Below are 13885 nucleotides of genomic sequence, written 5' to 3' on the forward strand. Positions count from 1 at the left end.
TACAATCAGGCGAATCGAACAATTGATATAGCCAATTTGCACCCCCTTCAGTGCTACAGAACCAACATTCGCTCGCTCCTGAAGAGAAAACAGGAATGAATGACGAACTCGATCAAATGCTTTTGCGAGGTCGACCTGAAGTAAAGCAACCTGATCGTGAGAGCAGGAGCACGATTCGAGGATTGTGCGCGAAATATGTGCATTACTTTGAATGGCACGGCCCCTCAAGCCGCACGTCTGGTGAGGGCCAATGAGAACCGACATTGCGAACTGTAGGCGATTTGATAAAATTTTGGCGAAAATCTTGTAATCCACATTTGCCAGTGTGATTGGTCTATAGCCTTCCACTGAGCGTAATTTTTCTTCATCAGTGCTCTTTGGAATTAGAACTGTGTGGCATTTTGTAAAGGTTTCGTGAAGGGCTTCTAGATCAAAACTAGATAAAGAAATCTAGATAAAAAAACTGGGACTGTGAATACCGCCTCTTAAAGGTTGACTGAAACGGCCACCAAGAAGCCACTGATAAACGTGTTCAGTGTATAGAACAAATCCTTTTGAGCATTAACCAAAGTATAACTCCTTGGAACAAAGCCAGCGATTTATTATTAATTTTTAAAAACAGCATTTTTTGAAGTTCGCGGGCAGAGAGGTCGCCGTTTGGCGGTGTCGCATGGAACTATTTCCTTAAACCGTGACATCACGGGTAAGTAGACTGACAAGGCTTGCTAGAAGCTGCCATTCGCTGCTGCCACTGCAGCCATGACGTCACGGGCACACTTCCGGTAGCTGCGAAAGTCGTCTGCTCGTGCGCTGTTCGAACTCTGTGCGGGCTGTTGTTACCCAGCTCGCCGCCCTTATCGGTTAGGCGGCCATTGCCCATCAAGTACAACAACCGAAGCGATGCAGTGATCGGCGGAACGAAGCTGTATTTACAAACATCGAATTTATATAACGTGGTTCCAGGAGTACCGGATTGTCGTCCGAGGAGGCGTCAACAGCACGGTCAAGCACCGCACGATATCAGCACCTCTTCGACCGCCGTAAACACCGCCTCTGTGGTCCCTCCTCCCGCATACCGTACGCGAACGACACGGCGGATCGTTAGCACTGATGTCCGAAATAAAGCGTGCTAAAATTTGTTGGCGTCTGGCATACTTAGCCGAATATCAAGCATGAAGCCCTCGTGAGGATCGCTGACCAGCAGCAAATTGCTGGTGAGAGCGATAGCCGTGATACGATGAAGTTTCTGCTCAAGCCAGCTGCCGCTGCTGCAATTCGGCTCATCCGATCTGCTCGTACTAGCTCTGCAATTAATGCGTCGCCAGAGTTAATCCTATAATTATTTTACTATGGCAGGGTAGGACTCACAATAAGGCAGTTTCATAAGTAGACGATTTACGACAGCGTTGATCAGTTCGAAAGCGCCGACCGCCGCGGCTTCGAAGCGAAATAATTTAGGCCTAGCGACGACTATGGACGGTCACGCACGGCGCCGTCGTTCGCCGCGCTCGCGCGCCCCACCCCCGCGGTAATTGTGTAATGTACCTCAGCCTGCTCGCGGCATCACGTGCTGCAAGCGTTCCAAACTCGCGTGCTTTCATAGCTAAGGCCGCGCATTTTTTGACGTTCTTTTCAGCAACAAGCCGTTCAAACGATACTGCAGGCAAGACAAGGCTTCAGTACGCTGTCGCTGCGCTGTCGGCCGTAATCGAAGACGTCGGGCGGCACCGTATTCTATACATCCATCTTTAAACGTGTAACAGTGGGCAAATGAATAACTTTGTGAAGCAGACCCGCTCGTACGTTTCGCGCACTCGGGCGCCGACGAGTAGCCTCCGTCAACAGACGCCGCCATAACCTCTGTTAACGACGCAAACCGAGGTCGCCAAGCTCGTTTTGCTATAACCGCGGTTAGTGGTGTAACCACGGTTTGGTCCGCTGTGCATGGGCTAACCACGGGTTCGCGGCCATCGCTGCGCGAACTGGCGAACTGCGTGCGAGCGAAGACGGGTTGACGAGAGTACGCCAGCGAGCGAGCGTGCGGAAACCTGAAGTTCGTCGAAGGGACGTATTTCTGGGCGGAGATTTGAACTTGCTTGTATTCTTTATTTTTGTATGGCTCCCTTCGGCGTACGAGTTGAGAGGGAACATTGAAAGGGTCATTTTTATTCGCCGATATCTCCGGTGTTGCAGAAGCTAGATCGAATGTTTTTGCGGGAGAATGATGGGTGGTTCAATATCTATCAGTGTTATGGCGTTGTTTACCCTTCTTGGTAACCCATTTCAGTGGACCTTTAATTTTTCTTCTCTAGCGTAAGGGTGGCAGTGATGATGATGATAGGCTAGTCAGCGGCGCATTTCGGGCGAGCGTGAACTCGACAAGAGCGCTCACTCGGGCCTCTCCTGTCATGTGAGAGGTTGACATTAAATCAGTCTGCCATGACGTTAGCCCTATGCCACGGGCAGGAGCTGCCAACTCGGAGCCTACCAGAACAGTTTGAATTCTCGTTACCCCTACGGCACGCAGGCACGTCCATACGGTTTGGTTGAAGCGTCACTTCATATGTGGGCTGGTAGCTTACGCTCTTGCGTCATAAGCTTAAATGATGAGCTTAAGTGTCCCCAATAATGTAGCAACTTACACTGACAGGGCGTGATAGGGGAATAATGTAGCAGGCAAAGGAAGCTTCCGCCGCTGCTTTCGCAATTAAACTAACGAAACCAAAGCTAAACCACAGCCAACTTTTTTTTCCAACACCGGGCGAAAAACGCCGGGGTGACTCGGCAAAAACGCTACTCAGGTCGCTGTCAGCCGCGGATTGACAGCCACACAGAGCGGATCTGCATTCTGCGTTTTCTGACGAAATAAAAGTATTGCAAACCAATATTATTGAACAGCAGGGCCATACCATTGAGAAAATGTAGTTACGCCGCGCCGATATCCAAGGCAGCGTACAAGGCTTTGGCACGTCCTCGTCTCGAATATGCATGTTGTCTATGGGACCCTTACACAGCCAAGAATATTTCAAAATTAGGAAGAGTGCAAAGGGTCGCAGCCCGTTTCATCTGTAACAGATTCAAGTGCAAAGATAGTGTTTCAGACATGATCAACTCCTTAGGTTTAGAATCCCTTCAGGCAAGGCGCACTGAAGCAAGGATGAATTTTTTGTACCTAATATACAACAATGTGATTAAAATTAACTCTCACGATTACATTACTCCTGTTTCGCGCGCAAGTACACGTTTTAATCACGGAAACATGCTAGAAGAATTGCGAGCATACTCTAACACAGTTAAGCATTCTTTTTTTGTCAAAACAATTGCAGAATGGAATAATCTGCCGATTTTTGTAGTGAACAGCTCGAATGTAGAAATGCTTGATAACTTCAGAGCCTCGCGCATGTGAAACCTTGTTTGTTTTTTAAATCATCTGTTTTCCCTTCAATGAAGCTCGTACAACTTTGTTTTGCCTTTTTGGATTGTATCTTTGCTCACCCCTGCTTGGAGTCAAACGACTCCGCAGTATTACTAAATAAATAAATAAATGAAGTTAACTTATTCAATATAGCAAAGAGGGCGCGACGGACACAACCGATGTATTAAACTTTCTACTGTAGCAATTTTAATTCAGACAACTATTTTATTAAATAGTGCATTTCAGTTTGCGTACTGCGGTGAACGCTCAAAAAAAGCGTAAGGCTTTATTGACTTGCTTTTCGTTGGGTTTAATTTTTTGTGCCGAACCCGGCCCTTCCGTTGCTGGAGTTTTCGGGGGAAAGTATAGGGGAACGGCAACACGCGGCGCCACCCGACATTTCAGGATTCGCTGCTAGGCGAAATATGTGGCGCTGCCGTCGCGCTACCAAACTTGGGCATGGGTTTGTAGCACCCAAAGCTACATAACACACTTGACACGTAGAACATTATAAAACAGGTTGTCCTTTATAAATCGTCTTCATACACACTACAGGCATTGCACAAAAAACCCGACTACTCACACACACACACAAACACACATACAGGTGCACAAAAAGGAAACAGTGCAGGTGACCTCTGATATCAGTCGTTAAAATAAAAAAAAAAATCAGCCTCGTAAGCAGAGTGCAGCAAGTTTACGCTCCTGTGCAGCCAATAATCCTTATATGTAAAAAACATCTTCAACAACCATTCGACAGATTAGTGGGAATGCCCCCTGCGCGCTATGAACTCAAACTCGAGGCAGAAGAAAAAGAATTGGGGTAACACTTCTATGTAAATCTGCATCATAACCCAGTTTGCTGTTTCCAAGTGTATTCTGAGGTCGCCTCTCTCTGTGGGGTCATCATGATGGGGCAGGCCACCACCCGAGACGACCATGTCGGCGTAGCACATGTTGATGTTCCTCAGCGTCAGTGGCATTGTTATGTGTTCACCGGTCAGGGAAGGCACCCTCGCTTCGTAATAGCTTATAGCCTGTAAATACAGGAGAGAGAGAAAAAAAAAGAAGTCACGTTTGCAATCGCTCCGGAGTAATCAGTTAATAACTGCGTGCAGTGTTACATCTTCTAGGCCCTTTTGTGTGTTCTTCCTTAGGTGTTTCTCCAGCGCTATAAAAATCAAGAATATGTACTAACTCGTCAAAAAGTCCTGCTGCGACAATGATCACGGCCAAACGCCGGGCGCAGTAACAACGTTTGGCCGTGATCATTGTCGCTGCAGGACTTTTTGACGGGTTAGTGATCACGGCTGCAGTAACATTGATGAGCTGTACTCCCCTGATGGGGCTGGGACAGGTAGGGCACCGCCCTTTGCGGCGGGGGCTAGCCTGCCACAAAATTTTTATCAGTTGTAGGCCGTCATTGCACCCGACACACCATTTCGGTGGTGGACGACGGCTGTTGTTGCGGCGCGCGTCTTTCTCTCCCTCTTCCTTTTCTTTCTTCTCTATTTTCTCTTCTGTCTGCACGAGGCAGCGGAGGTGGCTCAGCTACAGAGACAGTAGGAGGCCCGTGCATTTTCTTTTCCTTCTTTCTACAGCCACATCAACAGCAACAACAACAGTAACAAATTTAGCCTTGCCCGTGCTGGACTCGAAAACATCCTGTGGCGGCTGATGATGATAAAAACTTAATTGCCACCGATTTAGGAGGACCTCTACTCCCCGCTCCTGGCAAGCAGGCCTGAGGAACGGGGGCTTGAACCTCCGCGACTATGGACTGGTGAATCTTAGTCGCGAGGGTTCCAGCCCCCTGTTCCTCAGGCCTGCGTGCCAGGAGCGCGTACATTCGCCAGTGCTAAGTCGCGGAGGTTCCAGCCCCCGTTCCTCAGGCCTGCGTGCCAGGAGCGGGGAGTAGGGGGCCTCCTAAATCGGTGGAATTCCAATTTTACTTTGTGAAGTGATAATGCGCTGCCAAAATTTCTCGCGAACGGTGGCATCAACGAAGCTACACACGGCAAAACGCAAAACATTCGTGCTGCTCCGGCGCATTCCTTGATATACTGCTCAAACACGTGTCCATGAAAGTGCAAAACGTATTCATATTGCTTCCGGGTGTAAAACATGTCTGCGATGTCATTACGCTGTGTCAGCCGCCACAAAAAGACATTACGCCTGCGTATAAGGCAGCGCGGAGACTGCCTTATACGCAGGCGCAATGTCAAGCGTTAACGCGTATTGAAGCAATGCATTGTGGGATTAAAATGTTGCGTTTTAATTAAAGAGACCAGACTGGCGGCTTTTACGTGCTGCAACTTTTCATACCTCGGCGTATACATATGTAGAAGATTACTGGACAGTTTCCCGTCCCATCAAACGTTCCTCGCCTGCTGGAAATGTGCGCTACTGGAAAAAAAGGTCTATTGTTCACTTGTAAAGAGCTCCTTGCCAGCGGCAGAATGCGTGGAGCACGAACATAAGGAAAATGGGAAATCTGGGATAAATGGACCATAGCCCAGGTGAATTCTGGCTTTTCTGTTACCATTACGTGGCGTGACCGAGTTCCCCCCAGACCCGCGCCCTCGGAATGACTATAGTCGAAGATACCATTCTACTCTGGAATCATTTTGCACAAGGGACCACGATTACACTTTTGAGGCTCCGCCGACGGGACGAAAGGCGCCCCATATCTTCTTGAACACGTGGCCTGCCTTAAGACCTCCCTAACTTTACCAAGAAGTATTCAGCAACACCGAACCCTTTTTCCCGTAATTTGCTGAAAAATTCCTTACGCTGCGCCAAAGATAAAAAAATATGCACTAGGACACAACGTTCTTCATGGTTGGGCGTAAACATGTAATGCAAGAAGCGAACACATTCGCAGTACTTTTTCAGTAAAAAAAAATTACGAGAGACTTTAGTGACTGAAGTAGTGAAAGGCGAAAGCCTGAATGCCGCATTCTTCTAGGCAATTGGCAGTGATGAGTAACTAATTATCTAGTTGATTAGTCATTAGTATTTATTAATTAATCACTCGTTAAATAGGTAAAAAACTAAACACTTAACTAATAATTGATCATAAATTAGTTAATTAATGAGTTATTTAATAAGTCGTCGATTTGTAATGAAACTAATAATTAGGAATTGATCATTGATTGACAGGGCCATATAAGGCACGCATTCGCCCATACGGTGGTGGTGCTCGGTTAGTGGTCGATACCTCTATGAAGTCACCCCGCCTCGGCCAATCAGAGACGCCGCAAAAGCGGGACGCATTTTGTCCACGACATTATGAGCCATTAAAGGCGTTCGCCTTAATAAGCGCTTTGGGACCAGACTTAGGTAGTTTATTGAGGGGCTTTAGGCTTAGGCACTTACCTCATCGTAGGAGATTCTAGCTGTGTAGTAGAGATATGCTCCCATCCTCGTGAAATGCGTGTGTTCCTCGTCGCGTATGGTGACAACAACGTCCGCCGCGATGGTATCAGGAAGCTGGTCTCCTTCGCGGGGGAATGTGATCTTGGTGCCCGGCAAACAGCCCGGCTCAATGCGAACGCTTAGCACCTTCTCCTCGCGTATTGGCGTGCAGCCGTCCGCTGCCAGTACCGTTTTCTTAAAACGGATGACCTTGACGGTGCCTGTGAGAACCTCTTGCAATGTCAAGAACACGTCTAGCTCCATGTCAGGACTCTTCACACGGGGTCTCTCAGGGCGTGTTCTCGAATTTGCTGAGCGATCCGTGAACACGTTGGATGTGTGACCCCGCCAGCCGCTAAAGGAAGGTTCGTACTCGGAGTAGTTAGACTCTCTTGAACGTCCCATGCCACTAATATTCTCGCCGGCCGACGATGTGGCGTAGCCGAATTGCGCCCCGCGCGAATAACAAGGGGATGACCAGCGGCTATCGAACTGTGCCTCCGATGAGGGTCTGAACCCGGACCAGTGCGGCGCGTTAAAGGTCTTCGAGCATTCTGCGCGTGGTCGTCACTCGCTGTCCGGGTTGATGATGAGCTGGCGCCGAACCGAAATGGCGTGTCATGTGTTATGCCCGATGGTTCATCGGCAGTTTTGCTTAGCAACCAAAAATATTTGGAATCAAATCCGAAGCTTGTGCTCATCTGCCACTTTGGCACGTCGCCTCTGGAATCGTACTGTTTAAGCTTACTTTCGTACTCGTCACGCTTCTCCTTGTCACTTAGCACTTTGTAGGCATCGCGTAGTCGTTTGAACTTTTGCTCAGCGTCGAGGGTTTTGTTCTTGTCCGGGTGGTACCTCAAGGCAAGTCGCCGGTAGGCTCTCCCGATGTCAGCCTCGCTGCAGTTTTTGTTGATGCCGAGGACCGCGTAGTGGTCATGGTGCATGGTACCTTGTAAAATCAAGCAGAAAAGTAGTACACCAGTTAGCACCCTATGAAATGTCACTTCAGTTCAAATTGCTTCACGGACAGTTCATGGAACATTCTACACGCTTTACAAGGCACCAGTATTTCAAATATGAGATATACAGGGTGCTTAAATAAAGTTTATTCCCTCTCTTTCTTTCTCAGGAAGACTAAGTAGTTTTAAAAACTAGTAGACTGAAAACAGAAAACAATATTTCCAGGAACACACACACTACACCAGCGGACATAAATTGTTGGAAAACACCACATTATGAATGTAATTAACAAATTTGCACTTTTAATTATCGTAGTCGGGCTGTTAGTTCCAATGGGCAGTTTGATGCCCTGAACCAGACGATGCCATATCTGTATTTGAACCGAAGAAAAACTCATTTTCTAGAGATCTGCAGCTCGATGAAATCCGACGGTTTTTACCGCACGCGACCGAAGCTGAGCGAACGAGGAGCGCCAGAAGTATGGCGCAAGCGGAACGTCCGATAGTAACCTGTCGTAATGAATGTAGCGCCCAATTCGAAACGCGTGTGCTAATTTCCCTGTCAAGGGAGCCTACGCGCTTGAACAGATAACCATCGTCAGCCGCAAGGATGTCGGTTCTGAGAGCCCCGATGGGCTGAGCCGCAGTTTTATTTTTGTATTCGCCACTTCTGTTATGGCTGCCCGGGGAGCTCAATTTCAGTTGTCATCATGCATTCATTTACTCAATAGGTTGAGCTTCCAACTTCCTATAATCGCTGCGTATGTGGTGAACGGAATCCGAAAAAGAAAAGGTTGGTCCGCGTAAGGGCTTGCGCGGCAGTGGCTGAATGCTATCAGACTGTTGTTCTTGCGGTTGTTGTAAACATGTGTTAGAAAGTGTTTTCCAAAAAGCGCAGACGTTTTCATTTGAGACGCATTTTTTTTAAGTGCGCATATGATAAGGTGCAGTGTTTAAATTCACTTCAATATGTGGAAGTGCCGCCTAAGATTAAAGCATCACGTCGCATCGTGTTAATTCTGAGAATGGCCATGCCAGCGCAACTGCGATACTCCACTGCCGATAATGTGGACATTGCGATCGCTGTTTTCAGCGCGGAAATGTACGCGGGGTTGGCATCCAGACAGATAAATAAATAATGCTGTCTAACATCCCGGTCGCTGTGTGCCGGCTCGTACTAAGTTCGCATCGATATTTCATTGATTTAAGAATACACTGGACCAGTATATGTTCAGAAAAAGAAAAAGTCAGGGAGTGGAAACGATCATTCTGGCATCGATGTCTTCACTTACGTTTTGCGAGGCCGGAGGCTTAGTGTCAGGCAAATTTTCGATGGGCACGGAGCTAGCACGGCTTAAGTTTCGAGGTCACTTTAAAGACACAGCTGCCACCCAAATAATGCTTTTTTACCAAGGACTGTAATCGATTGACTTTCAGAAATGGCTCGCTTTTTACAAGTTGTGCAATTATATGTGATGAACACCAGGAATTTCTGAGCATAGTGCTTTGGACAGACGAGGTCCGATTTTGCATGGACTTGAATGTCATTTTGTGCACTACCCATTATTGGTGGGACAATATAACCTACATTGGCTACGGCACAGCAAGAACAATGTAAGATGGTCAGCAAATGCTTGGTGTGGCATTTGTAACAGCCGTATTGTCAGTCCCTACTTCACCAACGGAAGCATTAGTTGGAAAAAGAATACTCGGACTGCGTTCTAAAAGGTACTCTCTGAATTTCCATCAGAGCTACCAGTGGTCGTTTAAGAAAAAAAAAAAGAACAAACAAACAAAAAGAAGAAACAATGAATTCAGCATGACGGAACCTCGTAAAGACCTTATGTCATTCCAGGCAGGCACCGTCCCCAACCAAAAGATTGGGCGAGAAGGGGGGGGGGGGGGGGGGAGCCCGCCCTCCAAGGTCGCACGATTCGTCACTACTGGATACCCTCTGAGAATATGCTAAGCATGAAGTTTTCAAGACAGCGCCAGCGAACCTCGAAGACCTGAAGCCGCACGTCGAGATGACACGTCATGTGACAATCATTTGCTGTCATCCCTAGCAGTAGTGGCGTCGCGAGGGGGGTGCGGGAGGGGCGGTCCACACCGGGTGCAATGCTCAGGGGGGATGCAGCAATTAGATATAAGAAGGGGTGGAGGGGAAAAAATTCTGTGTAAAGACACGAAAGGGCGCGCACTGGTGGAGACAGTGAATGACAAGTGTGATCTCTTAGAACGAATTATTTTGTTTTGAGGAGCGCTTGAAAAAGATTACACGCCATTTTAACGTTGGACAGGCCTATGCACGTGTGTGTACCCTGGAGAGACCAGCATTAACGTGACCCATCAGGAACACCTGCGCTGGAGCGTGTTAGACGACACCCATCGGCATCTGGGCAGCTGCGCCGCCACATCGCCTCTTCGTCTCACTCATCACCTCACTCTCCTTTCCCAAGCTAGGACCGCTGGCTTGTGTATTTTGTCTTGTTCATTTATCTCCTGTACCTTTCTTGCTCCTCGGTCCAGTCACACATCCGCCTCACGCTTTCAAAACGCCGAAAGGCACGGAATGCCTGTTGCTCAGTGGATGGCAAGTCTGATCACTACGCGCTGACTAGGACAAAAAAAAATATGAGGACGAGGGCACACGTGTTATTTGCACCTGTGGTGTTCAGTGTTTGACGAAGTCAATGCTGCGCTACTGTATTTGCAGACAAAAGGACTATCCCTTGACAAAGTAGTAGCAAAGTTGAAGGCCTAAAGTTTTTTCTCGAAAAGGAATATGGTGGCCTAGTGGAAAATGTTGAGCAGGCGCTCATAAAATGCAGTGAACTTGGAATTGCAGTTTTGAGGTGTGTCCGGTTAAGGAAGAGGATCGCAGGTGAACAAGCCAGAAATTCGTGACTTGCAGGAAGGAAATAAGAAGACGATGCTGGTGCGCATTCAAAAATTTTATGCCGAGCTCTGCACGAGATCCAAAAGCGATTAGAGATGTGGCAACTGTTTGGACCTGTTGAAGCAAACCTTTATTCATCTGGGGAAGAGCTCAAAGATTCTATTCCGAAACTTACCGAATTTTATGACGGACTGTCTGACATCGCACTCCTTATCAAAATTCCTAGGATGAGGAGACATCTCAAAGCAGCCGGTATTGCCCTCGAAGTGACCAACAGTTGGGCAGCATTGGACTTGTTGACATTCACTACGGAGTGGGATTTTGAGCACTGAATTCCCAAACTGTCATTAGGGCTGTAGCTTTTTCTCACGGTATGTGTGTCTGGGGCATCTTGTTAGAGAAGTTTTTCTAAGCTGAAACTAATAAAAAACTTTCTGAGATCTACAATGGGTGATCTCCCAGTATGATCTATTGAAAGAGCTGGCAAAAAGCACCGATTTTGATCAAGTGATCAGCAGCTTCGCAGTCCTGGAAGTCATGCAGGTAATCCCAATTTTTATTTCAGTTTCTATTTTTCTTTACACTCCGTGGATATCTGCTTTTAATATAACCGTTTTTTTTTTTGTTACAACTTCCATAAATAAAAGTGGTTGTTAAGTACTCAAACAATATGTAAAAGTAGAACCTCGGTTATAAGAATCTCACGGGGTCGCGAAAGAATTCCTGTCACCCGAACATTGGTATCATCAAAACGAAAGAGAATAAGTTTGCAGAATCATGGGAAAGGCAGTTGCGCAGAGCAGTTTACGTCCGAGAAGGGTTATTACGGTCTCGTGGTCACAGCCCGCCACTCGCGGCGCACACAGCGCGACAGGCAATCGCAACGTCGGCGTCGTGCTCGCCACTCGCCTCCACGGACTTCTCGTGGTGCGTACAGCACGACTTGAGGTAATATATAGGCTTAGCACGACAAAAGATGGCGACGCGCCGGCCGAGCGGCGCCGGAGACTGCTGGCGAAGCGTACAGCGCGCGACTACAGCAGTAGCGAAGTCTACGATGTGCAGAGCACGCATCACCGCAAACTGCTCGTGATGCGTTCATACAGCGCAGCTAGCGATCGCGTTGTGTTGCGATCGCAGTTCGCGCGTTCGATTTCGTAGTGGCGCTGGAGAGCGACCGGAACATCCGAAATTTTGCACATTGTACACGATGCATTCCAGTCGGGGAATTTCGCGAATTCATATCATCCCAAATTCGTATCAACCAGATTCGTATCACCAAACTTTTACTTATATAGGTCAGTTCTTGATTTTACTTTCGCCTTGAACTCTTTTCGTGAATGTCTGCTTTTAAAATAACCGTGATAATTTTGTTATAATTTACACGAATAAAACTGGCCAAGTGTTCAAATATTTTGTATATCGGTCGCTTCTTGATTGTTTAACGAATGCGTTCGAGGGATACGTGTAAGCCTTTAAAAGTCACAAAAATCAAATAATTATGTCTGCCGCATATACAAAATTTAAAAAGTTTGTATATGTGGCAGACATAATTATTTGCTCCTTGTGACTTTTGCAAGTGTCGTGTTTTCTGGCGTGTTCATTGAAGGTCCTGATAGATGGCTTGTCTGTTTCAGGACTTTAGTTATTTGCTGTGCTTTCCAGTTCTCCTTGAGTTATAGATTTGCCTCTAGTTCTCACTTGTCATTCCTATGCATATTCCTGCGCGCATGATAACGTGCATAGTCTGGCATTGTTTGTGTTCACCATTCCTTTCCTCTGAGCTATTATTACCGTACGTGCAGTTGTTTATTGCACGTTGGAAACTTATTCTTACGATGAATTCGTGTAACCAGTGTAATAAGCACTAGCGCAAGCAGGACAAAGGAAGGCGCTTCTATTCGGATTATCACGTTTTCTTCGCTGATTTTTTTTTTGATAGTCTCTAAATATGTATGCGAAGTTGCGTTGCTACTCCGTTATAGTCATTGTAGCATTCATCTCTTTCACATCCTTGTTATATTTGTGTGCATACGGCTATATCGAATCGCACGGATAATGTTTACATATTGCATAGTTCAAAGGCCACTTTGTTCGTATGGTCTGATACTGGGCAATCACCTATCTTAAGCCTCTTGCTCAGTGAATTTTCTCGCAACCTACACGTGTTAATATTTCTGCCTTTTTCGGATATATGTGCTTTTGATGTGATGTTTTACTGAAATATCAGTCGTGGGGCACGATCACTGCGTATAAGTGTTAAAAAGGAAAAAAATGCCACTCGCACTGAGCGATTTGGTGCAAAGCGAACTTCAACGCAAACCCTGAGCACAGAGGAGGTAGAAAGGAAGTTGAAATTGAAAAAAAAATTATTTCTAGTAATATACAGGAAATTGGCCGCGGGCGAAAAGCTACAGCGATAGCTTGAGAGATGCCCGAGGCGATTCAGTGCTTAAATCGCGGGGACAGAGGAGGGGTAGGGAAGGGGGGGGGGGGGGGGGGTGCAGCGCTGCACCTCCGCACCGGGTGCGGGTGACCCTAGCGACGCCACTGCCAAGCAGTATTACTTTCGTCGGGTATGCAAGTTGAGCTGTAACGAACTGAGTCCTTCAAGTTAAACTATTTGGTTTATTCCCATTTGTTAAACAGACAACTAGAAAGTGCATAGTTGACATCGGCAGTCGAGGCCTACCAGTTCGTAAAACACGAAACGACTGTGATCCAGCACACAGGAACCGTATCCAACTAGCTTGTGCAAAGCAGTGTAGAGTGAAAATACCGATATTTGCAGCAATCTTTTCAACTTACAGACCATACTTACAGCGCTCCTTGCGCGCTCAGTTTTGGTTGCGTGCAGAAAAAAAACGTCGGATTTAACAGACCTGCATGGCTGTAGAAAAATGAGTTTTTCTTCGTTGCAAAAACTGATTTGGCATCGTCTCGTCCACGGTATCAAACTGCCCATTGGAACTAACAGCTCAACTACGATAATTTAAAAGCCAATTAGTGGTATTTGTGTTAATTACGCTCATATTTAGAGGTGCTTTGCAGCAGAGCAGAGCCGCCGGAGCCGCCGGGAATGTCCGCCGGAGCAGAGAGTGTTCCTGCAAATAATGTTTTTCTGTTTTGAGTCTACTATTTTTTAAAGTTACTTAGAGTCTTCCAAACAGTTTTTATATACAAACCTTACATATA

General features: G+C 46.9%; 1 protein-coding gene across 2 annotated transcripts in view; it reads right to left on the reverse strand.

The window, feature by feature from the left end:
* Window positions 1-611: 611 nt before the first annotated feature.
* LOC146182977 (dnaJ protein homolog 1-like) overlaps window positions 612-13885 on the reverse strand; it is a 30633-nt gene continuing 17359 nt past the window's right edge. The window contains exons 2-4 of one of the 2 annotated variants that reach the window (XM_084609003.1): window positions 13717-13794; window positions 6794-7781; window positions 612-4452 (exon numbers count right to left, since the gene is read on the reverse strand). In XM_084609003.1, the coding sequence (XP_084465129.1) occupies window positions 4177-4452; window positions 6794-7237 (720 nt within the window). In that variant the 5' untranslated portion in view covers window positions 7238-7781; window positions 13717-13794 and the 3' untranslated portion in view covers window positions 612-4176. The remainder of the gene's footprint in view (window positions 4453-6793; window positions 7782-13716; window positions 13795-13885) is intronic. The other variant, XM_084609001.1, reaches the window with a different exon arrangement.

The sequence above is a fragment of the Amblyomma maculatum genome, chromosome 7 (genome assembly GCF_055883805.1).
Source record: "Amblyomma maculatum isolate TAMU_Amacu chromosome 7, ASM5588380v1, whole genome shotgun sequence".
Taxonomy (NCBI): domain Eukaryota; kingdom Metazoa; phylum Arthropoda; class Arachnida; order Ixodida; family Ixodidae; genus Amblyomma; species Amblyomma maculatum.